General features: G+C 34.9%; 2 protein-coding genes across 2 annotated transcripts in view; one reads left to right on the top strand and one right to left on the bottom strand.

The window, feature by feature from the left end:
- Nucleotides 1–18,150, top strand: part of LOC114337373 (integumentary mucin C.1-like) — a 103,702-nt gene extending 85,552 nt beyond the window's left edge. The window contains exons 2-3 of the mRNA XM_028287790.1: nucleotides 13,256–13,367; nucleotides 17,769–18,150. Coding sequence (XP_028143591.1) covers nucleotides 13,256–13,367; nucleotides 17,769–18,127 — 471 coding nt within the window. The 3' untranslated portion in view covers nucleotides 18,128–18,150. The remainder of the gene's footprint in view (nucleotides 1–13,255; nucleotides 13,368–17,768) is intronic.
- A 6,813-nt stretch (nucleotides 18,151–24,963) lies between these two features.
- LOC114337293 (alanine and glycine-rich protein-like) lies at nucleotides 24,964–27,350 on the bottom strand. Its single transcript, XM_028287705.2, has 2 exons — nucleotides 27,186–27,350; nucleotides 24,964–25,187 (listed from the first exon to the last, which is right to left on the bottom strand). The coding sequence occupies exons 1-2, from the start codon at nucleotides 27,231–27,233 to the stop codon at nucleotides 25,023–25,025; spliced, it is 213 nt and encodes a 70-aa protein (XP_028143506.1). The 5' UTR covers nucleotides 27,234–27,350; the 3' UTR covers nucleotides 24,964–25,022.
- Nucleotides 27,351–27,481: the final 131 nt, after the last annotated feature.

The following is a 27,481-nucleotide window of genomic DNA, read 5'->3' as shown; positions in this document are numbered from 1 at the left end:
ACAAAATAAAGCTGCTAAAACCAAAAATACATAGCACTATCAAATCTAGAAATCATTAATTTCTGATAAGAGAATCCATTAAAGAAAGAATGAACAAATTTTAAAACCACAGTGAAAAAAATCAGACATAGTTCCTCTATTCTTCTTTCATGGTGTTGTCTCCTTTAGTGGAGGTTAGCGACTACACTGGCAAATATGTCTCTGTCCAAGTCCAATGCATCTCTAAACTCTAAACAAAGATGTTGAATCAAGGTCGGTCGCGTCTCTAATGTTTTTTAAGCCATGAAATCTGACCCTGTTTTCCTTCAAACATCCCCTGGGTGATCAGCTGCACGAGGCGGTACTTTTCGTTTCTCATTATACAGTAAGCACGTATAAAGGTTGGAATAAATTCATTTTCTCGAGAATGGACGATTTTGGAAAAAAATCCCAAAACAGGTCAATTTTTATTTTTAAATTACTACTTTTTGGCATATATATCATACTAGTGACGTCACCCATCTGCGCGTGATGACGCCATCGATGATTTTTTTAAATGAGAATAGGGGTCCTGTGATAGCTTATTTGAAAGGTAATTCATTTCTCTATTCAGTAATATAAACATTAACATAGTTATTTATACAGGGTTCAAAATATATACAAAATTTATTGACATAAAAAGAAGAATGTATGTAATTTATTTAATTCAAAATAGAAATATCGAAAAATACTGCTCTCAGAAAACAGATAAAAATGTTTATTTGAAAAATAATCATGGCTTTTCGCTTAAATTAAATGTTTAAACTGTCACGAGGCTGGTGGGTGGCTGCTTTAATATTTAATTTAAGCAAAAAAACAATATTTATCTGCCAAATAAACATTTCTTTTGTTTTCTGACAGCAGGAAAATGAAATGTGAATTAAATAAATTACACACATTCTTCTTTTTATGTCAATAAATTTAATTAAAAAAAAATTTTTTTGGACGCCCTGCATAAATAATTATGTTAATGTTTATACTACTGAATACAGAATTGAATTACCTTTCAAATAAGCTATCACACGATCCCTATTTTCATTTAAAAAAATCATCGATGACGTCATCACGCCCAGATGGATGACGTCACTAGTATAATATATATGTCAAAAAGTCGTAATTTAAAAATAAAAAATGACCTGTTTCAGGATTTTTTTCCAAAATCGTCCATTTTCGAGAAAATGAATTTATTCCAACCTTTACGTGCTCGCTGTATATTCTAGGTAGCTAACTTTTCTGACTTTTATGTTTAGCAGCTTCCTATCTGTAGCTATTCTCCTCAGGACATTCTCGTTGGTGGTGTGGGTTGTCCAAGGTATTTTCACGATCCTTCTATAAAGCCAGAGTTCAAAGACTTCTAACTTATTCATCAGCGTTATGTTGAGCGTCCAGGCCTCTGTTCCATACAATAGTTATTTCATTAAGGTTCGTTAATAACTATATAGGTACCTATCTATTGTGATTTGTTTGACTCTTACGAGAATATGATCATGAAAGTATTTTTTTGGATGTTTCTATGTTATCTAGTCCTAGTGTATTTAATGAAAAAAATCACAATTTTAACTAAAAATACGTTATATTTGAAGTTCTAAGTTTGCCGACAGGTTTTTTTAATGTTTACGGACTCTAAGTTTGTTCTGATTCTCTAACTGAATGTAAAGGTATACTTATTCTTGCAATCACACAAATTGTTAACTCAGTAGAATGAGAATGTGCTTCAAGAATCAGGATACTTTACATTTTGAGTTCACGTTACAAAACAATTAAACATTATTTGACCCAAATTAGGTATTAAATAATATTTTATATTATTTAATATTATGTAATCTACTTTTGATTGATCTTTCTAATACAGAGTGTTTCAAATTTGACCCCCCCCCCCCACAGATGCTCAGAAACCAGAGTTTCTTCACAAATTAACAATTTGTATTGGAAGGGGGACGAATTTTCATGCAAAATTCATGCCCTCGAATGTAACCCCCTACTGCCCCGCATCATTTTTTTTTAATTTTGAAGAAGCTCTTGGTTTCTGAGTTTCTGGGGGGGGGGGGTCAAATTTTCATTGGAACAGACTGTATATAAAATTCTAATTGATTATTCTCATTACATCACACAGACATTTCGATTTCCACCTGTATTTTGAGATCTTTGGAATTCTAAACGTCAAATCAACTTACGAGCATAGAATTCGGCCCACTTAAAAATTTGGTCATTTTTGATGTCTCGTATTTCCTAAGCCTGTTGGCGGATTTAAGTGATTTTTTAATATGTTATAGCATGATTCTTTAGCAATATAGCTATAATAATATTGTTGAAAACAGGTAAATATACCGAGTGTACGAATCAAACTGTGTTTTTTTCTCAAAGTTCGCATCACACTGTGAAATATTCTAGGATTTATAAAATACTGAAATTAAGACCGAATTATAGCCTCAGGTTTCTTAACATTCTGTTTTTTGATTCATTCGTTTATGTTGGATAATAAAAAAGTTAGGTATCTTAACAACTATTTAGACATGTTCTTCATCAATACACGGTGTTTCTAAACAAGTGGTACAAACTTTAAGGGGTAATTCTGCATGAAAAAATAATGACAGTTTGCTTTATAAACGTGTGTTTGCAAATGTTTCGTTTCCGAGATACGGGATGTTGAATTTTTTCTTACAAACTGACGATTTATTTATTGCACTAAAACCAGTTAAGATATGCAAAAGAAATTTGGTAAGTTTTAAGAGATAGTTATTGCCGATTTTTTGACATAAAATTAAGAATCTTATATTCACCATTAGCGTGCATACGGGTAATATGATCGGTTATATTACCCGTATGCGCGCTAATGGTGAATATTAAATTCTTAATTGTATGCTAAAAAGTGTGCAATAACTATCTCTTAAAACCCACCAAATTTCATTTGCATATCTCAACCGGTTTTAAAACAATAAATAAATCGTCAGTTTGTAAAAATTCAACATCCCCTATCTCAGAAACGAAACATTTGCAAACATACGTTTATAAAGCATACCTACTGTCATTATTTTTTCAAGCAGAATTACCCCTTAAAGTTTGTGGCACTTATTTAGAAACACCGTGCGTTGATGAAGAACATGTCTAGTTGTTAAAGTACCTAACTTTTTTATTATCCAACATAAACGAATGAATAAAAAAAAATATTAAGAAAATCTGAAGCGGTAGTTGGGTTTTAATTTCAGTATTTTATAAAAGCTAGAATATCCACAGGGTGATGCGAACTTGAGAAAAAAAGACAGTTTGATTCATATACCCGGTATACAATAAAAATTTACCTGTTTAGCAACAATATTATTACAGAGATATTTTTAAATAATCAGGCTATAACATATTAAATGTTTTCTCCGTTCTGCTGTAAGGCATGGAAGCTTGGACGCTGAAAAAGACAAACATCAAAAACATTGAGGCATTCGAGATGTGGTGTTACAGGAGAATGTGGAAAATACCATGGACAGAAAGAGTAACAAATCAAGATGTTCTGCTGAAGATGGGGAAGGAATGCGAAGTCATAAAAACCATACAAACGAAAAAACTGGAATATCTAGGCTACATAATGAGAGGAGAAAAGTACTCTCTGCTAAGACTCATCATCCAAGGAAAAATCTCGGGAAAGAGAAATGTGGAACGTAGGAGGATTTCCTGGTTGCGAAATTTAAGAGAGTGGTATGGGTGCAGTTCAATACAGTTGTTCAGAGCTGCAGCCAACAAAGTTAAGATTGCTGTGATGGTAGCCAACCTCCGATAGGAGACGGTACTGTAAGAAGAAGAAGAACGTATTAAAAAATTGCTTAAATCGGCCAACCGGTTTAGGAAATAAGAGACATCAAAAATGACCAAATTTTTAAGTGGGCCGATTTCTATGCACTTAAGTTTATAACGTATTTTCGATTAAAACTTGTGGTTTATTCTCATAAAATATAGGTACCCAGTACTAGATAATCAGGAATATTTGGAATCTATCAGGAATAAATAAGCCAATTTTTAAAAACAGCACCTAGAGACTTGCAACTTTTTGAATTTCGTTCAGGTTCAGGATGATTCCAGGAAAAAACTTTTCTATTGTTCGTTCGCTATAACTTTTTCTATGCGTCGCGATTCATTTTCAAACAAATTAAGTCAAAACATAAAGTGAAACGAACGTCGATGTGTATATACATTTTGTATACTGTATACTGTATACTATATACTACACAGATCGGCGTACATTTCACTTTATGTTTTGACTTAATTTGTTTGAAAATGGATCGTGACGCATGGGAAAAGTTATAGCGGACGAACTATATATAAAAATGGGTGGAAATGTATAATTGCATTTTAAAGTGCATAAAATGCATTTAAAAGTGCATTGTTACTCGGTGGTTTTTGGGTTCGCTGAATACGACTATGCCATCAGAATCGATTTCCGGAACACCTGGGGCCCTGGGTCACTGTTAAGGCACGCCATTTGAAGGTTCGCGTGTTATCAGCACTAAATTGATGCAAACCGATTACCTGGAGGTTTTTGGAGTCGCTGAACACGAGTTCACCATCAGAACCGATCCCCGGAGCACCTGGTGCTCATTGTCACTGCTAAGGCACGTCATCTTCTGGAGTTTCGAAGGTCTTCGGCTTTGACTGCATGCAAATAGATTATTAGGTGGTTTTTGAGGTCGCTGAATACGAATATGCCATCAGAACTGACCCTGGACCACCTTTTCCCCCAAGATCACTGCTAAAGCATGTTATTTTCTGGAGTCTCGCGGATTTTGGGCACCAGGTGCACCGGAGATCGATTTCTGATGGCGTATTCGTGTTCACCGACGCCAAAAATCCCAAGTAATCTGTTTGTAATATTTTGTGCCGAGAACCATTGAAACTTCAGATGACGTACCTTAGAAGTGCACCCGGGCATTATGTGCTCCGGTGGTCGGTTCTGATGACGTATTCAGCCACCCCAAAATGCAACGATGCACTTCCACCCATCTTTCTATAGTAGACTTTTTTCCTGGCATCATCTTGAACACAATGACAAAAGTTACAAGTCTCTAGGTACTGTATTTAAATATCGATTTATTTTGTGCTAATAGGCTATTGATTATATTCAAAATAAGATAGCTAAAAGGAACTACAACGTTAACGGGGTTTTATTATTTCATATGGTCAATGGACATCTATATATGAAAAAACCGCGGAGTGCTACCATTTAAAGGGGTGCGTTTTTGAGAAATGGGTGAATTAGTCCCTGGGCACAGGTTACATTAGGGTGAATTCTATGCACTTTTGGTACAAACATATATACATAAGAATTCTTCCTGGTTAAATTTCCTATCTAAATATCACTTTTTAAAGTCAATGATACTTTTTTTACAAAAATATATTCAAAAGAAAAAGCACAAAGAAACCCAAAAGAAAGAAATTTTGTTTTTTGTCCCATAACTTTTGTCCACGAGGATATAGATATAGACATTGCTTTACAGAAAAAAACCTACATATTTCTTCTTTAAAATATTGTTTAGTAGAGGTAATTAGGATTTATAGTTTTCGAAATATGATTTTCAAAGTTCTCCACTGACAGCAATTTTGGTCAATTTTCCTTGTTATTTCGTAAATATTGTTCTGTAACTTTTTTCTACGTTACTTTAGGTATATGCAATGGTACACGTAATAGGAATAGAAATCAATTACCTTTAAAATGGTCTACTGTATAACGTTGTACGACTTTTTTAAAAGAAATTATGGTTTTTCAAGGCTTTATACTTTTGACGATTTTTTATAATATAATATAAAAATAAAATAATATTATTATATAATATATAATATAATATTATTTTTTACATTTTTTACGATTATTTTTCAAATTTATTATTATAACTTTTTTTTCTTGTACATGAATATACTATATATTGCTCAATAAAGAGGGCTTACTTTCTGTTCTTTAAAATAGTGTATCATCTATATTTAAATAATGGAAACCGAGTGATTCTTTGATATTTTTTTACCTGTATTATTTAAAATTATTTCTTTTACAAAAATTACATAAACATTAGTCTTAAAAAACATCACTTTAGTTAAAATTATTTAACCGTTGACATTTACAAAAAGTTTAAAATCAAAGTCCATTTCTTCGTTAGCATTAGCTTACAATATCTTCCTGACACCTCAGTTATCTTAGAGTTCCCACAATTAGTACCCATGCACATGCACATCCAACCTTTGCAGAATATTGAACAACTAATTCCTATCTTCCTATAACCGCAGCTTTTTGTACATCTTTTGGTACATTTTACATGCTATTTTTTCAAGCAAAGCTTGTGGTGCAGGAGCTTTGACAGTAAATATTGGAATTAATCCATATTTGGAAGTTTGCCCGGTCGAGTCAAGTGGATCCAAAGTATTACGTATAAAAAATAAGATTCAATCATAACACACTTCTTCTTCTTCTTCTTTTGCCCTTTAATTCGTCCAATTCTGAACACAGGCTTCCCCCAGTTTCCTCCATTCGCTTCTGTTTAGTGCTTTCTGTTTCCAGTGCGTTCCTCCTATCTTTTTAATGTCGTCTCCCCATCTCATCTGGGGTCGTCCTCTTGCTCTCTTTCCTGTCCATGGTCTCCATTGTTGTATCGTGCTATTCCACCTATTGTCCGTTTGTCTAGCGTTATGACCTGCGAAGCTCCATTTTAGCCTGGTTATATGTTGACCTGCGTCTTTGACTTTTGTTCTATTTCTGACCCAGTTGTTTTGCTTTTTGTCTATCAATTTTACTCCTAACATTGCTCTCTCCATGGCTCTTTGTGTCTTTATTATTTTATCCATGTTTGCCGTGGTCAAGGTCCATGTTTGGCATGCGTATGTGAGAATTGGTAGTATGCACTGGTCAAACACTCTTGTTTTTAAGTATTGTTGTATTTTTTTATTCTTTAGGACCCATTTTAATTTTCCAAATCCTGTCCAGGCTAATCTGACCCTTCTTTTTACCTCCGCTGTTTGGTTTTCCTTATTTATTTTTATAATCTGTCCCAAATATATATAATCATTAACCGCTTCTATTGTGGTGTCGTTTAGTATTACGTTTCTATTGTCTTGTGTGTTTGTCATTGTTTTTGTTTTGGCAAAATTCATTTTTAGACCTATTTGTTCGGATTCATTTGCTAGTTCGGTTAGCATGGTTTGTAGTTCTTCAAAACTTGATGCTATGACTACTACATCGTCTGCATATCTTAGGTGGTTTAGTTTCTTTCCATTTATGTTTATTCCCATGTTTGTCCATTCCATTGTTTTGAAAACATCTTCCAGTGCTAATGTAAATAGTTTAGGAGAAATAACATCTCCCTGTCGCACTCCTCTGTTAATTGGTATGGGTTTTGTGGTTTCTTCGAATTGTACTGTCATTGTTGCTTTCTTATGTATATTATGTATTAGCATTCTGTATCTGGAATCTATTCGACAGTTGTTTATAGCTTTTTCTATTGCCCACATTTCCACGCTGTCAAATGCTTTTTCGTAGTCAACGAACGCTAAGTGCAGATCTATATGGTATTCGTTAGCTTTTTCTATTAGTGTCCTAATTGTTAGAAGATGGTCAGTGGTGCTATATCCCTTTCGGAATCCTGCCTGCTCTACGGGTTGATACGAGTCCAATTTGTGTGTTAGTCTGTTGTTGATAATCCTCATGAATAGTTTATACGTTTGCGACAGCAGTGAGATGGGTCTGTAATTTTTTATGTCCTTTCTGTCGCCTTTCTTAAATAGCAGGATTGTAAGACTTTCGTTCCATTCGTCGGGTATTTCTCCTTTATGTAGACACTGATTAAACAGGTTTCTTAATGTTTGTAAGATTTCTTCTTTCCCTTCTTTCAACATTTCAGCAAGGATTCCATCTGGTCCTGGTGCTTTGTTGTTCTTTAATTGTGATAGTGCTGCTTCTATTTCATAATTTTCTATTTTTGGTAGTGTTTCTGAGTTTACATTCGTGATTGTTTTCTTGATATATTCCTGAGTGTTGAAGTTTGCGTCTATCTTTGAGGTGTATAGTTCTTTATAAAACCTTTCTACTTCTTCTGATATCTTATCTTTTCTCCTCTCTTCCCGTCCTGTTTCATCCTTTATTGAAATGAGTAGTGGTTTCCCTAAATTTGGTCGTAAGCATTTTAGGCCCTTATTTCTCTCAATTACTTTCTCGATTTCATTTTCAGTGTGTTTTCTTAGATCCTCTCTGGTTCTTCTTCTAATAAGTTTGTTTAGTTCTACGTATTCTACTGTGTTTCTTTTGTTTTCGCTTATTAGTTTTCGTCTACTTTCCATTAATTTAACTGTCCCGCTACTTAATCTATTTTCTTTTGTTGTTAGTTTTTTGGCAGTTTTCATTCCCGCTTCCAAGAGTTTTTCTTTCATTTCTTCATTGATCTTATTAATTTCTGACTCTTCCTTTGCTACTTGTTGATTATAGTTTTCCCTTAAAGTCTGTCTATATTCTTCTGCGTTTTGTCTTATTCTGCTATGGTCAATAGCCGTTGGTTTTCTTCTAGATTTCTGCGTTGGTTTTCTTCTAGATAACACACAATCACATAAAAAAGTTATAATGAGAAATTTAAAAAATAATCCTAAAATCAAAAATCGTTGCGAGTACTTATTACATTTTGAAAAAGCATATCTTATTCAAAAATAATCCTAGAATTTTTTATAATACACCATTTTAAAGTAAACAGAATAAGCTTTCTTTTTTATTATTATAATATATACCTAAATGTAGAACAATAAAAGTTATAATGGGAAATTTAAAAAATAATCGTAAAAAATATAAAAACTCATTAAAAGTATAAAATCTTGAAAAAGATAACCTCTTTAAAAGAAGTCGTACAACATTATACAGTAGAACATTTTAAAGGTAATTGATTTCTATTCCTCTTACATGCACCATTGCATATGCCTAAAGTTACGTAGAAAAAAGTTACAGAAGAATATTTGCGAAATAACAAGGAAAATTGCCCAAAATTGCTGTGAGTGGCGAACTTTGAAAAATCATATTTCGAAAACTTTAAATTCTAATGACCTCTACTAAACGCCATTTTAAAGAAAAAATATGTAAGTTTTTTTTCTGTGAAGCAATGTCTATACCTATACAGTGCCGGTTTATCCACTGGGCGCTTGGGGCGGGCGCCCAGGGGCCCGGGCCCCGGAGGGGCCCGAAGAGCCCCTTTCCTTTTAATTATAAAAAAAATAAAGTCGCTAAATGATCTACATATTTTCCGAAAATAATCTCATACGTAGATACTCCAATACACTGCATATAAGAACTGTGATACAAAGAGTGATTCCTTAGAAAATTGTAAAAAAATGTATCAAGATAGAGACAAAACTTATTATAGAAGATTAAATGAAAGCAACTTTTATAGAGTTAAACCCAATGGAGGCAAAGAAAAGAGAGATCGGCTAATATACGACGCAAGTGTTAAAGCTGTTTATTGTTACCCATGCAAATTATTTTCAATTGAAAAAAATATTTTTACTGATTTTGGATGTACCGACTGGAAACATTTCACAATTGCACATCACATTCAAATCTCACGAAGAAAGTAAATTTCATCTGAATTCTATGGTCACATTAATGATAAGATCATCATTAATTGAAGTTATAGACGCTGGCTTTAAAGAGCAAGTGGAACGCGAAGCTGACTATTGGGTAAAGGGCATAAGAAGAGTTGTTGCAACCATTAATTACTTGCTTCTCAAGGACTAGCTTTCCGTGGATTCAATGAGGATTTAACGAGTCGTCATAGAAGCAATTACTTAAGTAGTCTTGTATACTTGGCTAAATTTGATAACTTCTTAGCTGAGCATTTACAGCGGTATGCGAATACAGGAAAAGGTTCAGTTAGCTATCTGTCTCACCAAATTTAAAATGAATTCCTGGAAGTGATGAAAACAAAACTTGTAGAAACTTTTATACAGGAAATTAAAAAAGCCAAATACTTCTATTATTGTAGACTCTACTTCAGACATCAGCCATCAAGACCAGCTTACTTTTATCCTCAGGTATGTAAAGGACAATACGGTAGTTGAGAGATTCTTGGTTTTATCCAGTTGGAGAGACACACCGCAGAGTATTTAACAGATGTAGTTATAAACAAATTAGAAAAGTTAGGCTTACATACTGAAAATTGTCGAGAACAGACCTATGATAATGCCGCAAATATATCGGGTCGTTACACAGGGCTTCAAGCAAGAATACGAGCATTATCATCAACCGCTATTTATGTTCCATGTGCGAATCATTCTTTATCTAGAAGTGAATTTTACATGTGAATCCAGCTTGGAAGCAACTAGGTATTTCAGTACTGTTCAAAGTATCTACACGATTTTTTTTCGGCTGCTCCTCAAAGATGGAATTTACTGAAAGAAAGCAGCAAATGTTGTGTAAAAAGATTAACTGAAACTAGATGATCCGCCTGATTTGACGTTGTAAATACATTCCTTAAAAACTATGGATCCATCAAACATATTTCTTCCAGTTAAGCAATAATAGAGATGAAAACTCAGAAGTTAGAAATGAAGCCAAGGCACTGCACAATAAAATGGATACCTTTGAGACAGCTCTATTGACATTGATTTGGGTAAGACTCTATTGACATTGATTTGGGTAAGGACGAGTGAATGCAACAAGCAAAACGTTAAAAACTGTGGACTTAAACGTGTCAATTGGAGTAAAATTAATGGCATCTTTTTTGAACTTTGTTGAAGACGTAAGAAATAAGTTTAGCGAAATTGAACAGGAAGCGAAAACTTTCTTTCACTAAGGCGAGGATATCTCAAACATCTACTATACAACTGACCTTCAAAGAATAAAGTAACGTTTACACGTATCCAGTAACTGGCGCCAGTCTCACTGGAATGCGAGTGCTTGACTAAGACAGCGCTGGATAGGTTCGTTTACACGTATCCAGTAACTGGCGCCAATCTCACTGGCACTCTTATTAAAAATCCTAATAGGGCCACTGAAACCACAGGTACGACAGCGCCAGCGACTGGAACGCTGTGTTTACACGTGTCTACAACCACTGGCACGGGGTTAGAGGGGACGCGGACGAGTGCCACTGGCACGAAAAATAGACCAGCCTTCTATTCGAGACAGCGCTGGACTGGAACAAAAAAGCGTTTACATGATGCCAGCACTGTCGTTCCAGTGGGACTGGCGCCAGTTACTGGATACATGTAAACGCGCCTTAAAGAAAAGAAAATCATTTTTCGATGCAGCAGGTGAAAGTCAAACAATTTTAAAGGGGCAAGAGAGATTCAAAATTGAAGTGTTTAATATTATATGCGACCATATTCCTCAACATCTTTTAAAGAGAATTGAATGCTACAAGGATGTAATATCAGCTTTTAAAAATGTTTTTTTACTCTAGATAAAGAAGAAGTCAAGACGTCAATTAATACTTTATGCGAGAAATATAAAAACGATGTTGATGAAGCCAAATAGAACTTACATAATGAAATTACCCATTTTGTAACGTTATGTCAAAATTTGAATAAACATACACAGCGTGTTTTATATGTTCGTTCATGGGTACTCTTTCATTTTTCCGACTGTATAGGTCTGGATCCCGCGAATGAAAAAAAAGTTGATTAATAGCAAGCTGCAAATTTGTTAATAGCTTAAGGGTGTCTAGTCGAATAAACTTTGATATATGGGAACACTGAAACAGGGGCAGTTTTAATTGTGGAACAGGTTAAAAATTTGGAACGGTCGCAGCACGAAAACGGCACTTTTATTTTGTCCGACAGAACAGACTTAAACTCTCCGAACAGAGATAAAACTCTCATGAAAAAATCAGACTGCTATTTATTACCTGTCATAATTCCTGTCATTTGACATATTCTACATGTTCCACTTAGTAAAACGCCCATTTGGTGATAAATAGCAGTCTGATTTTTGCATGAGAGTTTAATCTCTGTTCGAAGAGTTTAAGTATGTTCTGTCGGACAAAATAAATGTGCCGTTTTCGTGCTGTGACCGTTCCAAATTTTTAACCTGTTCCACAATTAAAACTGCCCCTGTTCCAGTCTTCACACATATCAAAGTTTATTCGACTAGACACCCTTAAGCTATTAACAAATTTTCAGCTTGCTATTAATCAACTTTTTTTTCATACGCGGGATCCAGACCTAATACAATTTATGAAAAATTTGATGTCATCCAGGATGCAAAGGCAACTTTTCCCAATGTTTTAACTTTACTGCAAATTTATTTGACGATACCAATCTCTAATGCGTCAAGCGAGCGGTCTTTTTCGGCTTTAAAAAGAATAAAAACATATTTAAGGTCAAATTTGGGTCAATAAAACCTAGAAGCATTATCACTAGTGTATATAGCGAATGAAGAACTGGGAAACTGAATTGTGATAATATTATATGGCAGCTTGCGAATGCCAAGTCAAGAAAAAAAGTGATCTAATTTTTGTCTTTATGTTTTTTTTAGAATATGTTTTTTTTGTTTGTCATGTCTTGTTTTGTGGAACTTTCTGTTTTTTATTATGTTTTTAAATGTATTTTTTGGATTATTTTTTACGTTTGCTATTCTTCTTGCTTGTTTAAAAAAATTTATTTTATGGATTTTACAATAAACCTTTATAGTTAGTGCATGTGTTTTCTTGTTAAAAAACTGACAACGAATAGCAATGAAGGGGGCCCATAAACCTCCAGCGCCCAGGGCCCGAAATTATGTTAAACCGACACTGTACCTATATCCCCGTGAACAAAAGTTATGGGACAAAAAACAAAATTTCTTTCTTTTGGGTTTCTTTGTGCTTTTTCTTTTGAATATATTTTTGTAAAAAAAGTATCTTTGACTTTAAAATATTATATTTAGATAGTAAATTTAACCAGGAACAATTTTTATGTGGACGTGTTTTTACCAAAAGTTCATAGAACTCACCCTAATGTAACCTGTGCCCAGGGACTAATTCACCCATTTCTCAAAAACGCACCCCTTTAAATGGTAGCACTCTGCGGTTTTTTTATATATAGAGATTCATTAACCATATGAAATAATAAAACCCCGTTAACGTTGTAGTTCCTTTCTATAGTACATAATCAATGGCCTATAAATGCTCTGGTCTAACCTTTCGCAATAGATGTTTCACATCAAAAATGTAAGAGTGGCAGTAAACTCCTGTTCGAATCAGAAATTGTTATAATGATAATTATTCCTCTAAGTTAATTTATATTTTAATTTTAGGAATCTACCTTTATTTTCCCAAATCCTTTGGATCAAATATTTACACGACCATGTATATGGGTCATCATTCGTAGACGACCTCCCTTTCCTACGTTAGGGTCAAATGATACACGTAAGTATTTTAAAACATTTCTTCTTCATTTTAATTAAGCTTTAGCTCACTGGATAGAATTGTAAAAACTGTAAAAGATGAGAAACAAACGGAAGAAGCCACCAAAGATATGGCAAGACAGTTGTTCGTCAGAATCAGAAATAAGACTCACTATTACCCAGTAAATAGAGGCCCAGTAAACACCAATATTGTATGAAAAAGAAGATGAAACAGACACTGAATTCACAATAAAATTGACTTGCAACATCCTAAATACCTTATACATGAACTATTCTGTTCTAATCACTTGCTTCACTTGCAGTAAATACAGGCTCAGTAAACACCCCTGGCCCCTAACGTATGAAAAAGAAGAAAAAAAAGACATTGAAATTATAATAAAATTTACATAAACACCTTATTATACATGAACTATTCTGTTCTAGTCTCTTGCTTCACCATTTCCTGCTCAATTGATATGTAACATTAACATTAGATAGGTACCTAAATCTAATAATTACAATTTTATAAAACAAGAACTTTTTATAATACCACGTTTTTATTATTTATAGGACACAATATAAAATTTTAAACTATTTTGCTTCAATTTCTACGTCATGAAAGAATTTTGTAATCGATTTTAAACTCATACAAATAAAAAAATATATAATATATTAACTTAATAAAATATGAAATATTAACATGCTACTTAAAGTAAAATAAAAAAATAGGGAACGCCCTGGTTTGAACCGGGGACATTTCGATCTTCAGTGGAATGCTCTATGACTGAGTTATATCGTTGATTGAAATATTGATATCCAAACTCTTTAAAATCCACAACCTTAATCTGGAGATAAAAGTAAGGCTCCTACGATGTTATATCTTCTCAATATTATATTACTGAGTTGAATCCTGGACACTCACTAAAGCGATGGAGAAAAAACTTGAAACCTTCGAGATGTCACTATACAGGCGAATCATAAGGATATCATGGACGGACAAGATAACCAACGAGACCGTATTACGAAGAATGGGAAAAGAAAGAGAGGTGATGTACACCATTAAAAGGAGAAAGTTAGTATATATCGTTAAAAAGTTCGAAAGTTAGTATAACACATAATGAGAAACGGCACCAAATACAGATTACTGAGGGTAATACTTCAAGGCAAAGTATTCGGAAGCGAAAGATTGGAAGAAGAAGCATATCATGGTTAAAGAACCTGAGGAAATGGTTCTCCACAACAACTAATCTATTTAAAGCATCAGTTAATAAAATCATTAAAGCCAGAATGATCGCCAATATTCTAAACGAATAGGCACCAAAAGAAGAAGAAGATCCGTTTAGATCCTTGATTGTGAAATGAGTCGTATAATTCCAGTATCCGCTAACTCCACGCGCAACATATTTTCAGTAAAAGCAAAAAATTTTATTTATTATTTCAGAGCACCTGTCTAAATGAATTGAAATTATCCCATTAGGGCTTAGGGAATTTAATTCTAATTTGTTGATAACCCTGATTTACGTAACTGGTTAATAAAACAAAAGATAAAAGTTTATTTATGTATAAAAAAATGGATTTAGCAGGTTTTGAAACTAACCAGTGGAGATAGCGTGGAATTAGCGAATTTTGGATTTGGATATAGCTACAGGTGAATTTAAGGACGTATCCATTTCTTCTTTTATTAGGACATGCATATTAGGACAACTTGTGTTTAGTTATTTCTTCCATTATTTTAATTAATAAAAGCAAATTACGGGCAACAATATTCACACAGTTTTAAACTATACCGCCATATTGAAATCTTCAGAATGAAAGGAGCTGGCGGGTTTTGAAAAAAATGCTTACATACTTTCAAATTTAGTCGGGAGCTGGCGGTTTTAGGTAATACCCAAAGATAGTTCAAAATATGCAAAAAGTGGAGTTAGCGAATATTGGAATTATACGACTCAAATATAGTACATATTGTATAATAGGTAAATATTTCCAAGGCAAAGTGGTTCACACATCTGGTTTTATTTTAATTCTAGCGAGCCTATGTATGTAGCCAGCCCGGCAATAAATCACCAGCACTAGCACTACCCTTCATAGATAACGGTATTTAAGAAAGATGTTTGCTAACACGTCCAGGATATAGTCGAGTATGTATTGTCGCCCCCGTTAGGTAAATTATTCCAATTCGAAACTTTGGTACAAACTTACTCAAAAAGAGGTCCTTATAACAAATCCACAGGGTGAGAGGCGGTACCATGATCAAAAAATTGTTTAAACAATAATTTTTGTTAAACAAATTCACAAAAATAATTTTTAAAATCATTTGGGTCATTCTGAGCAAAAAGGTATAGGTCTGGATCCCGCGTACCAAAAAAAAGTTGATTAATCGCAAGCTGAAATTTGGTCATAGCTTAAGGGTGTCTAGTTGGACAAACTTTGATATATGGGAACACTGGAACAGGGGAAGTTTTAATCGTGGAACAGGTTAAAAATTTGGAACGTCAGACTACGAAAACATCCCATCTATTTTATCGGACAGAACTTCCAATTGATTTGTTACCCTTTTATTAAACTCTCGTGCAAATATCAGACTGCTATTTATCACCAACTGGGCATTTTAATAAGTCCGACACGTAGAATATGTCAAATAACAGGAATTACGTTGGTGATAAATAGCAGTCTGATTTTTGCATTAGAGTTCAATGAAAACGTAACAAATCAATTGGAAGTTCTATCCGACAAAATACAGTTTTCGTAGTCTGACGGTCCAAATCTTTAACCTGAACCACTATTAAAACTTCTCCTGTTCCAATGTTCCCATACATCAAAGTTTGTCGGACTAGACACCGTTAAGCTTTTCACACATTTTCAGTTTGCTATTAATCAACTTTTTTTGGTACGCGGGATCCAGACCTAGTAACTTGTGATTTTTCTCTAAAATTGATTGTTGTCGAGTTATCCGCGATTTAAAATTTGAAAAATGCGAAAATGGCCATTTTCAAGGTTTAATAACTCGGTTAATTATAATTAATATGAAAGTCAGAAAGTGACCTAATCAAAGTTTAAAGTCCCCTCTACAAAATCATAAAGAAATTTTTGTCATTATGTTATTACTAAGCTGTCATTTTTAATTATTAACAATGGGCGCTAAGCGCATATTAGGCGGCCTTCAATGGTGATTGCGAAGGAGATGCACCATTCCATCCGTCCAATGGAGCATCTCACTCGCACTCACATTGACGGCCGCCTCAATCCACGCTTAAAGCTCATTGTTGATGATTAAAAATAACATTTTAGTAATGAAATAATGACAAACATTTCTTCAGGATCTTGTAGAGGGGACTTTAATCTTTGGTTAATTTGGTCAGTTTCTGACTTTCATAATGATTACTTTTAACCGAGTTATTAACCCTTGAAAATGGTTATTTTAGCTTTTTCAAATTTTAAATCGCGTATAACTCGACAACAATCAATTTTAGAGAAAAATAACAAGAGATCTTTTTTGCTGAGAATGACCCAAAGAATCTAAAAAAATTGTTCGAAGTGAAAAAAAAATATTTTTGTGAATTTGTTTAAAAAAAATTTTTAAACAATTTTCCGACCGCGGTACTGCCCGGTACCCTGTGGATTTATTATAAGGATCTCTTTTTGAGTAAATTTGTGCAAAATAATCGAAAAGGAATAATTTACATAACGGAGGCGACTATACAGCCCGGACTAATAAATATTTTCGATGCCGAATATTTCCAAAACATTTAGAACTGGCAACGCTGCCGATTGTAGTGTTTTGTAGTCAAATCCAAAAATAATACAAGTAGAATTTTATACAAATTTCTTTATCGTTCTAAGGGTTAGAGATTCACATATCTGCTCACTAGATGGCTTTTAGCCTGCCATCTATGAGGCGAATATAGCAGAGGTCTCGTTTTCTTTCGTAACATGAGATATCTTCCGTCCAATACCTCAATCAACGGTTATATAACCTGTTAACTAACGTACTTACTTTACAACGGCATCTAAATGTCATTGCATTATTATATAAAATGGCTTTTAAAATTCAAAATAAAACTCAATGCATCCATGTAAGAGCTGTTGAATATTGCATTGTCATCGAGTTCTAAGCCATTCTAAAAATATCAGATCTCTGATTAGTCGGCAAGTATGTTTAAAACCGATTACAAGATTTTTCCCGGAGAAAGTAATAAAGAGACAAAGAACGGGCGAAGTATATAAAAACGTTTCTAAATATCTAGAATCATTCAAAGGCAACGTACTAGGACTTAACACCTTTCCTTTAAAATCATATTTCGAACTGCTCCTCTGTTTTGAAATAAGAGGTCAGTTCTCAGGTCAGGTTTCTCAAAAGAATTTTCCTTTAATAATTATTTATCTTCTTTAAAAGTATGTACTCCAATTAATTCTTGTGTTTTAGTTCCAGTCCATCCTCCAGTCCCTTCTGCCCCAGGAACCGTAGCTCAAACCACAATAGCTACCAATCAAGCTGAGGCTAACCCCGCAACGACTGCATCCGCTGCACCTGCTGCTGAAACAACAACAACAGTTGTTGCCGAAACGACAGCGGCTTCAACAGCCGTAACGACGTCGGCTTCAGCAGCCGAAACGACAGCCGCTGCAGCAGCCGAAACGTCAGCGGCTACAGCAGAATCGACAATGGCAATGGAGCTTTCAACATCAACCGAAACTACAACTATTGCAGCGTCCACAACGATTGCCGAATCATCTACAGCTGCGCATGAAGCTGCAGAAACCACAACAGTACCATCAAAATAATTTTAATAAATTTAAAAAATGAACTAGATGTTTTATTTTTCTATTTTAAGAATATATTATAGTTATGTAATGTGAAGGTTACGATCGCAATATTAATAAGGCACTATACATACATTATAGGTAGTGAGAACGTTTAGGTTGAAATAAATTCATTTTCTCAAGAATGGGCGACTTTGATTGATTTTTTGCCATATATATCATACTAGTGATGTCATCCATCTGAGCGTGATGACTTAATCGATGATTTTTAAAATGAGAGTATGGGGTCGTGTAATAGCTCATTAGAAAGGATATTTAATTCTCTATTCATTAATATAAACATTAATATAATTATTTATACAGGGTGTCCAATAAAAAATTTTAATTAAAAATTGAGACAAAAAAATGTCCGTAATTTATTTAATTCAAAATACATTTTACTGCTGTCATAAAATAGAAACAAATGTTTATTTGACAAATAAATATTGTTTCCCGCTTAAATTCAATTTTAAAGCAGCCACCCACCTGCCTTATAGCGGTTTGAACATTTATTTTAAGCGAAAAGCAATGTTTATTTTTCAAATAAACATTTTTTTTCGGATTTCTGACAGCAGTAGAATGTATTTTGAATTAAATAATTTACGTACATTCTTCTTTTTGTCTCATTTAATTTAATCGAAAAAAACTTTTTTTGGACACCCAATATAAATAATTACGTCAATGTTTATATTACTGAATAGATAATTAAATAACCTTTCAAATGAGCTATCGCACGACCCCTACTCTCATTTTTTTGACCTCATCCAGATGGATGGCATCACTAGTATGATATACATGCCAAAAAATCATAATTTAAAAACAAAAATCGACCTGTTTCTGGATTTCTAGCTTAAACGTCCTTACTGTATAGTTTATTTGTCAGTTCATTTGTCATATTGACATCCTAACAATATGTTCAACGAAGACCCATAAAACCCAGAGGGTAGAAGAAGTAGAGGACAGCTGTGTAAGAGATGTATTGATGATGTGGAATAAGACCTTAAGATGCTAGAGATGAAGGGAAGGTTTCATATTTATACTACATATACATAAGTTTTGAACAGAAAAGCTTATTCTTCTTCTTTAAAATGTAAAATGGATATTTTATAGAAGTTAGATAATGGAGAAAACATCTGCATAAAAAATAGTGGACAGGTGAAAACAAAGAAGTCTGGACCAGGAAAGCGTAAAATATTAAGAGTTGGATAATTAAAAACGTAAAACGTTAAAATCAAAGTAACAGTTAACATTTACAAGACCTCATAAGATCGGATGATATTTACGGTCCCAAAAATATTTCGAAGTATTTTTCTCTCAAAAATACCAAGTACTCTCTCGTCGTTTGAAGATAGACAAAGTTTCACTTCGATATAATACATCTTTGTGTATTTTAATATAAACGTTGTGTATCTTAAAACGACGAGAGAGTAATTGGTACTTTTGAGAGAAAAATACTTCGAAATATTTTTGGGGTCGTAAATGGAAACTTTATTAAGGCGTAGGGCGTAGATACTAATATAAGCTAGACACATTGCTAGGATGTCATATTGACATCCTAGCAATATGTTCAGCGAAGACCCATAAAACCCAGAGGGCAAAAGATGTAGAGGACGACAGTGTAAGAGATGGATTGATGATGTGGAAGAAGACCTTAAGATTCTAGAGATGAAGGGAAGCTGCTCTTAAACAACGGTAGTGGGGACTTCTTTACTAGCAGCTCAAGGTCCACAAATGATTGCCGAGCCAATTGTGATGATGATAATGAATCTCTAAAAATGGAAAACTCTCTCTACATGTGGTTCATGCAAAAGCGTTCGAGACAAATTCCTGTGTCTGGAGAAATTTTGAAAGCAAAAGCAATCGAACTTTATTAAAAAAAAATACGAAGAAAAATTATTGTCTTGTTGGTTGGGTGACTGGGTAAATTTAAAAAGCGATTATAATGCAGATAAGAGTGGTATTGGAGACTGTTGTAAAATAAAACATTCGTATCCTCTAAAGAAGCCGGTGGACCAGGTCATAAAGTGGTTAAAGATAGAATCACATTGATGCCGTGTTCAAATGCTACTTGAGCACACAAATTGGACTTGTTTGTGATTGATAAACCTAAAAATCCCAGAACCTTCAAAAACCTAAAAACCTAAACTTTCAACCTAAAAAATGTTTTTCGGAGTAGAAAAGGGTGAGTTTTGGAATTTGTTTAAAAAACTATTTTGAAACAAATGTTGAAAAACAATTTCTGCCCGAAAATTTCCCTGCCCGGCACGCTTCAGATTTGTTTAAAGGGGAAATTTTTGAAAAGGAATCTGCAAAGAAACCGAATCAAAAATATTTTTCATAGGGGAGCGGCCTCATTAGATTAGTGGTCACATATGGATATGAAATGTGGACCCTATCAACCACTGATGAAAATCAACTAAGAATATTTGATCGCAAAATACTAAGGAAGGTATTTGGATCAACCGATTGCAGCGATGGCTCGTGGAGAATTAAGATGAATTACGAGCTAGATGAACTAATGCAGAGAGCAGATATTGTTAGATTTGTAGAGTCACAAAGACTAAACTGGCTTGGTTACTTAGAAACAATGCCAGATAATCGAGTTGTAAAAGTAATCGAGAAATGGAAGCCCCAAGGAAATACAACAAGAGGAGGGGCCCGTAAAAGATGAATAGACGACGTAGAGCGAGATCTTAAAACCATGAACATCAGCCAGTGCCGAAGGAAAGCATCCGACAGGGCATAATGGAAGAACATTGTTAAGCAGGCCAAGACTCACAAAGTTTGTGGTTGTAGCGCCATTAGAAGAAAAAGAAGGGAGCGGCCCCACAACCTGATCTATACCTTCATAACATGAGCTAGATGATCTAAAGATATTACAACTTTTTCTCTTTGAAACATGCGAGAATAAGTTTTTAAACAAGAACTACAAGTACAAAAACAAACTTCAATGAAGGATTTTTTAAAACTGTGTTACTATGGAATTAGTTGAATGTCTGATCTGTTACACTTTAAAAAAACGCGAAACACATGAACACAAATACGTACATATGTTTTATTCATTATTAATTTTTCTACTGAATTCAGTAATCTGACATTCCAATAATCCGGCACCTTCCGGCTTTTCGTAGTGCCGAAAGTGCCTTTAAAGATGATGACAACGAACTAAAATAAAACTCATTAAAACCCCAGTACATATTATGTGCATTCCATCTCAACAACCACTGAATGTATCTTGGGAGGGACAACACTTGGAACATACTCATCATCATCATTCTCTTTACCTTATCCCTATGCGGGGTCGGCTTCCTTAATTGCATTTCTCCAAATAATTCTATCTTGGGTTATATCAATGTTAATCCCCTTTACCAACATGTCCTGCCTTATTGTCTCCTCCCAGGTCTTCTTTGGTCTTTCTCTCCTACACCTTTCAGGAATCTGCACTTCAGCTATTCTTCGTATTGGGTGATTAACGTCTCGACGTTAAACATGACCAAACCATCTCAACCTATGCTCTCTCATTTTGGCATCAATTGGTGCCACACCTAGACTTCCCCTAATATACTCATTTCTAATTTTATCCTTCTTTGTCACTCCACTCATCCATCTAAGCATTCTCATTTCCGCCACATGCATTCGTTGTTCCTCTTTCTTTTTCACTGCCCAACATTCAGTTCCGTACATCATAGCCGGTCTTATGGCTGTTTCATAGAATTTTCCCTTCAGCTCCATTGGAATTTTTCTGTCACACAACACACCACTCGCTTCTTTCCACTCTTTCCACTTCATCCATCCAGCCCTAATTCTACTAATTCTACTGCATGCATCTCCATCTATTTCTCCATTACTCTGTAATACCGATCCTAGGTACTTAAAACTATTGCTTTTCACAATTATTTCACCATCCAAAGATACCATTTTACTTGTAGTATCTCCATCTTTAAATGAACATTCCAAATACTCCGTTTTTGTCCTACTAAGTTTTAAACCTTTTTCCTCCAGAGCTTGTCTCCACTGTTCCAGTTTTTGTTCTAAGTCTCTTTCACGATTTCCTATTAACACTACATCATCAGCATACATTAGGCACCATGGAATGCTACCCTGTAGTTTCGCTATTATCTGGTCCAAAACTAATGAGAATAAATAAGGACTAAGCACCGAGCCTTGGTGCAGTCCTACTGTCACCTGAAATTTATCAGTCTCTCCCACACCTGTCCTAACACTAGCCATTACTCCCTCATACATATCTCTCACAATCTTTACATATTCGCCAGGTACTCCTTTCTTATTGAGTTCCCACCACAGAATCTCTCGAAGAACTCTATCATATGCTTTCTCAAGATCAATGAATACCATATGAGCGTTGGTCTCGTTATTCTTGTATATTTCCATCAGTTGCCGTACAATGAAAATTGCATCTTCAAATTGATTACCGGATATTTCGGTTTCTTCACGTATCCGTCTATCAATTACTCTCTCCCATATTTTCATGGTGTGGCTAAGTAGTTTTATAGCCCTGTAGTTTGTACATTGTTGTATGTTTCCCTTGTTTTTGTAGAGAGGTACTAATGTACTGCTTCTCCATTCGTCTGGCATTTGTCCAACTTCCATAATTCTATTAAATAGACCTACTAGCCAACTTATTCCAGTCTCTCCCAATGCTCTCCATACTTCCACAGGAATATCATCTGGTCCGACTGCTTTTCCTTTCTTTATTTTTTAAAGCGCTTGAGCCACTTCCTCGTTTGTTATTCTGGTAACCATTGCTGTTACTGTCTCCGTTAACTCCACAGGCTGTCTGTCAAATTCTTCATTTAATAGACTGCCAAAATACTTTCTCCATCTCTTTTTGACATCCTTTTCGTGAATTAGTATTTTATTATTTTCATCTCGGATACATCTAATCTGATTAAAATCCCTTGCTTTCTTTGCTCTCTGTTTGGCTATTTTATATATCTTTGCTTCGCCTTCCCTGGTATCGAGTTGATCTTATAGGTTTGAATACGCTTCTGCTGTAGCTTTTTCTACTGCTACTTTCGCTTCCTTTTTGGCGTCCATATAGTTTTGAATATCTATGTCCGATCTGGTTTCTTGCCACTTTTTATACAATTTTCCCTTCTCTTTTATTTTTCCTTGTACTTCATTTGACCACCACCAAGTCTCTTTTTGCCATTATTGGCCATGTTTCTCCAAATTGTGTTAGGGCTTCCTTTCATGTTTCAACATATTTTTTCTACTATTCTTTCCCTGGATAGACCTTCTTTCTCATCTTTTAGCATCCACCACTTGATTTTTTGTGGTCCTCTCCGATATTTTTGTTTAGTTTACTTCTCCACTATTTACTTCGATGTCCAGAACAAGCAGCTTATGTTGTTGGCTTACTGTCTCACTAACTATTACCTTGCAGTCCTTGCATTCACGTATGTCTTCTTTCCTTATCATGAAGTAGTCTATTTGGGATTGATGTTGTCCACTTTTGTAGGTAATAAGTTTAATTTCTCTCTTTTTAAAGAATGTGTTAACAATCGCCATATCCAATGCTGTTGCTAATTCAAGCATGTCATCTCCAGCTTCATTTCTAGTTCCAAAGCCTAATCCTCCATGTATTGTTTCATATCCTGTCTTTGCTTGGCCCACATGTGCATTGAAATCACCTCCTATTATATCTTTATCCTCTGCTGGAATATCACTCAGTACGTCTCCTAATTGGCCATAGAAAGCTCTTCTTTCATTCTCACCCAGATCTGTTTGAGGAGCATACACACACACAACATTCAATACCTCTTTATTAATTACAAATTTCACTGACATCATTCTATCACTCGTTCTTACAACTTCTACTACGTTATCTTTCATTTCACTATCAGCAATTATACCAACTCCATTTCTATTGTTACTACTCCCTACTTACCACAATTTGTATCCTTCACCTAGTTCTTTCGCCGGAACATACTGATAAGCCCAAATATTTTGGAGTCATACTAGAACGGTCACTTACATATAAATTCCACTGTCAGAGTAGAAGACAAAAGGTTACTACAAGAAACGACTTTCTCCGGAAACTTGTAGGGAGCAAGTGGGGTGCAAACTCACAGGTTTTAAAGTCAACATCTGAGGCTTTATATTTCTCAGTAGGGGAATATGCTTGTCCCATCTGGAGTAGATCTAGACACGCCCAACAAGTCAACATTGCATTAAATGAATCATATAGAATAACTACCGGCTATATTAAATATTCCTTTGTCTCGAATGTACCGGGCAGCTGGATTCGCATCACCAGAAGAGCGTAGATGGGCAACGCAATATATAGAGAAGTTCAGGCAAACTTTCGATGAAAATCACCAATTATAAGGGTTTGATGAACAGCCAGGAACCAGCCGGTTTAAATCAAGGAGAACCGTCAGCATCGAACCACCCGAACTCCCTACAGCTAGAACCACCAAATGAAATGTACCTGAACAGGAGAACCTGGTTGACACTCAACCTCATACGTACCTGCGTAAAGCATAACCTCATTAAATGGGGTATAAATACAGATAACAATGCACTTTACGAATGTGGGGAAATACAGAATGTGGAGCACCTGAGAGTATGCAAACTTCCCATCACAGTCCACCCTCGATGATTTATGGCAATAAATACAAAGGGTGTAGACATAGCCCGATACTGGGCAGAAAAACTTTAGTCGGATCCATACTCGAACAAGTAAAGTAAGTATAGTGCCGAATTAGTGAGAGTACTATATATATTAGTGAGAAACTTTTCGCCTTAGACCCGAGTTTTCTCGTAAAATACTTAAATAATAAAAAACATTAAAGCATTATTAATAACATGTATTATTCATTTATAACAGTTGTTTACATCCATTTAATTAGAATTAGCCTTGGTTTCCTCCAGAACCGCCCATGCCACCTCCGCCGTTCATTGAGCTGCTACTACCACCACCGTTACCTCCAGATGGTGGACCACCAGATGGTGGACCCTGACCCATTCCTCCTTGACCACCTTGAGACGACCCCAATTGAGCCACTCCAGATGCCACCTGAAATTAAATCATATTTCCTTATAACAATTAGTAAATAGGATTGTATATGTAGGAAACAAACATCATGGCTGAAGAACATTCACATCTGGGCAGGCATCTGCGGTCTCATTGAATTTTTTAAACATTTACCAGAATGTCTTCCAACATGAGGGATAATCGTTGGTCTACATTGCTGTCCAAGATATTCGAAGCATTAATTATATCTGCACATACTCCTAAATATATAAACAGAATTTACACAACAGGTGTCATTCCTTAACCAAAGTTATTGTTTTTTCACTACCAAAGACAGCAAACGCAATGTGTTCCTGATACAGAACATTATATTTAATAAATTACAGACTTACAGACATAAAATATTCCTAAAAATAATACACATATGATTGTAAAAGGAACTGGAAGAAGATACAGATGATACCTAGTCCGGATTCAGGAAAGGAATTTCTTGGGGAAATATGGAGAGCATTGGGAGAGACATTAATAAGTTGGCTAGCAGGTCTATTTAATAGAATTATGGAAGTTGGACAAATGCCAGACAAATGGAGAAGCAGTATATCAGTCCCTGTCTACAAAAACAAGGGGGACATACAACAATGTACAAACTACAGGGCTATAAAACTACTTACAAATACCATGAAAATATGGGAGAGAGTAATTGATAGACGGATACGTGAAGAAACCGAAATATCCGATAATCAATTTGGCTTTATGCATGGTAGATCAACAACAGATGCAATTTTCATTGTAAGGCAACTGATGGAAAAATACAGGAATAAATAGACCAACGCTCATATGGTATTCATTGATCTTGAGAAAGCATATGATAGAGTTCCTCGAGAGATTCTGTGGTGGGCACTCAATAAGAAAGGAGTCCCTGGCTAAGATGTAAAGAATGTGAGAGATATGTATGAGGGAGTAACGACTAGTGTTAGGACAGGTATGGGAGAGACTGATAAATTTCAGGTGAAAGTAGGATTGCACCAAGGCTCGGTGCTTAGTCCTTATTTATTCTCATTAGTTTTGGAGCAGATAACAGCGAAACTACAGGGTAGCATTCCATGGTGCCTAATGTATGCTGATGATGTAGTGTTAATAGGAAATAGTGAAAGAGACTTAAAACAAAAACTGGAACAGTGGAGACAACCTCTGGACGAAAAAGGTTTAAAACTTAGTATAGGACAAAAACAGAGTATTTGGAATGTTCATTTAAAGATGGAGTTACTACAAATAAAATGGTATCTTTGGATGGTGAAATAATTGTGAAAAGCAATAGTTTTAAGTACCTAGAATCGGTATTACACAGTAATGGAGAAATAGATGGAGATGCATGCAGTAGAATTAGTAGAATTAGGGCTGGATGGATGAAGTGGAAAGAAGCGAGTGGTGTGTTGTGTGACAGAAAAATTCCAATGAAGCTGAAGGGAAAATTCTATATAACAGCCATAAGACCGGCTATGATGTACGGAACTGAATGTTGGGCAGTGAAAAAGAAAGCGAAACAACGAATGCATGTGGCGGAAATGAGAATGCTTAGATGGATGAGTGGAGTGACAAACAAGGATAAAATTAGAAATGAGTATATTAGGGGAAGTCTAGGTGTGGCACCAATTGATGCCAAAATGAGAGAGCATAGGTTAAGATGGTTAGGTCATGTTCAACGTCGAGACGTTAATCACCCAATACGAAGAATAGCTGAAGTGCACATTCCTGGAAGGAGTAGGAGAGGAAGACCAAAGAAGACCTGGAGGAGGGGATAAGGCAGCACATGTTGGTAAAGGGAATTAACATTGATATGACCCAAGATAGAATTGTGTGGAGAAATGCAATTAGGGAAGCCGACCCCGCATAGGGATAAGGCAAACAGAATGATGATGGTGAAATCGAATCTTAACTTAATGGAAATGAAAATAACAGAAATTGTAGGTATCAATTAGCAAATGCAAAAAATTCAATAAAACTGTTAGAAAACAAGAAGAATAACCAAAATATACCAACCTGCATAGCTACCAATAGGACTGCAATCAAAACTGCGAACTTCTTCATATTGGATTGTTAGTATTTGTAGACTGTATAGAACTATACTGATGCACATTGCTGCTACCTTTGACTTTATATACATAATATGCAGAAAATTAATTGCGTTCAATTAAGTGACAAACATTAAAGATTGTGTAAAAAATTTGCTATTTAACAACAATCAATCAAACAAACACCAAATGGTTAAATACAATAATTGTTACAGGATGTTTATGTGGATGCAGTTTGATTTATATAATCACAAAATTATATCT

This window comes from Diabrotica virgifera, chromosome 2 (genome assembly GCF_917563875.1).
Source record: "Diabrotica virgifera virgifera chromosome 2, PGI_DIABVI_V3a".
Classification (NCBI taxonomy): Eukaryota; Metazoa; Arthropoda; class Insecta; order Coleoptera; family Chrysomelidae; genus Diabrotica; species Diabrotica virgifera.
The sequence above is the reverse complement of the archived record's forward strand: the minus strand, read 5'-3'. Positions and strand labels throughout refer to the sequence as shown.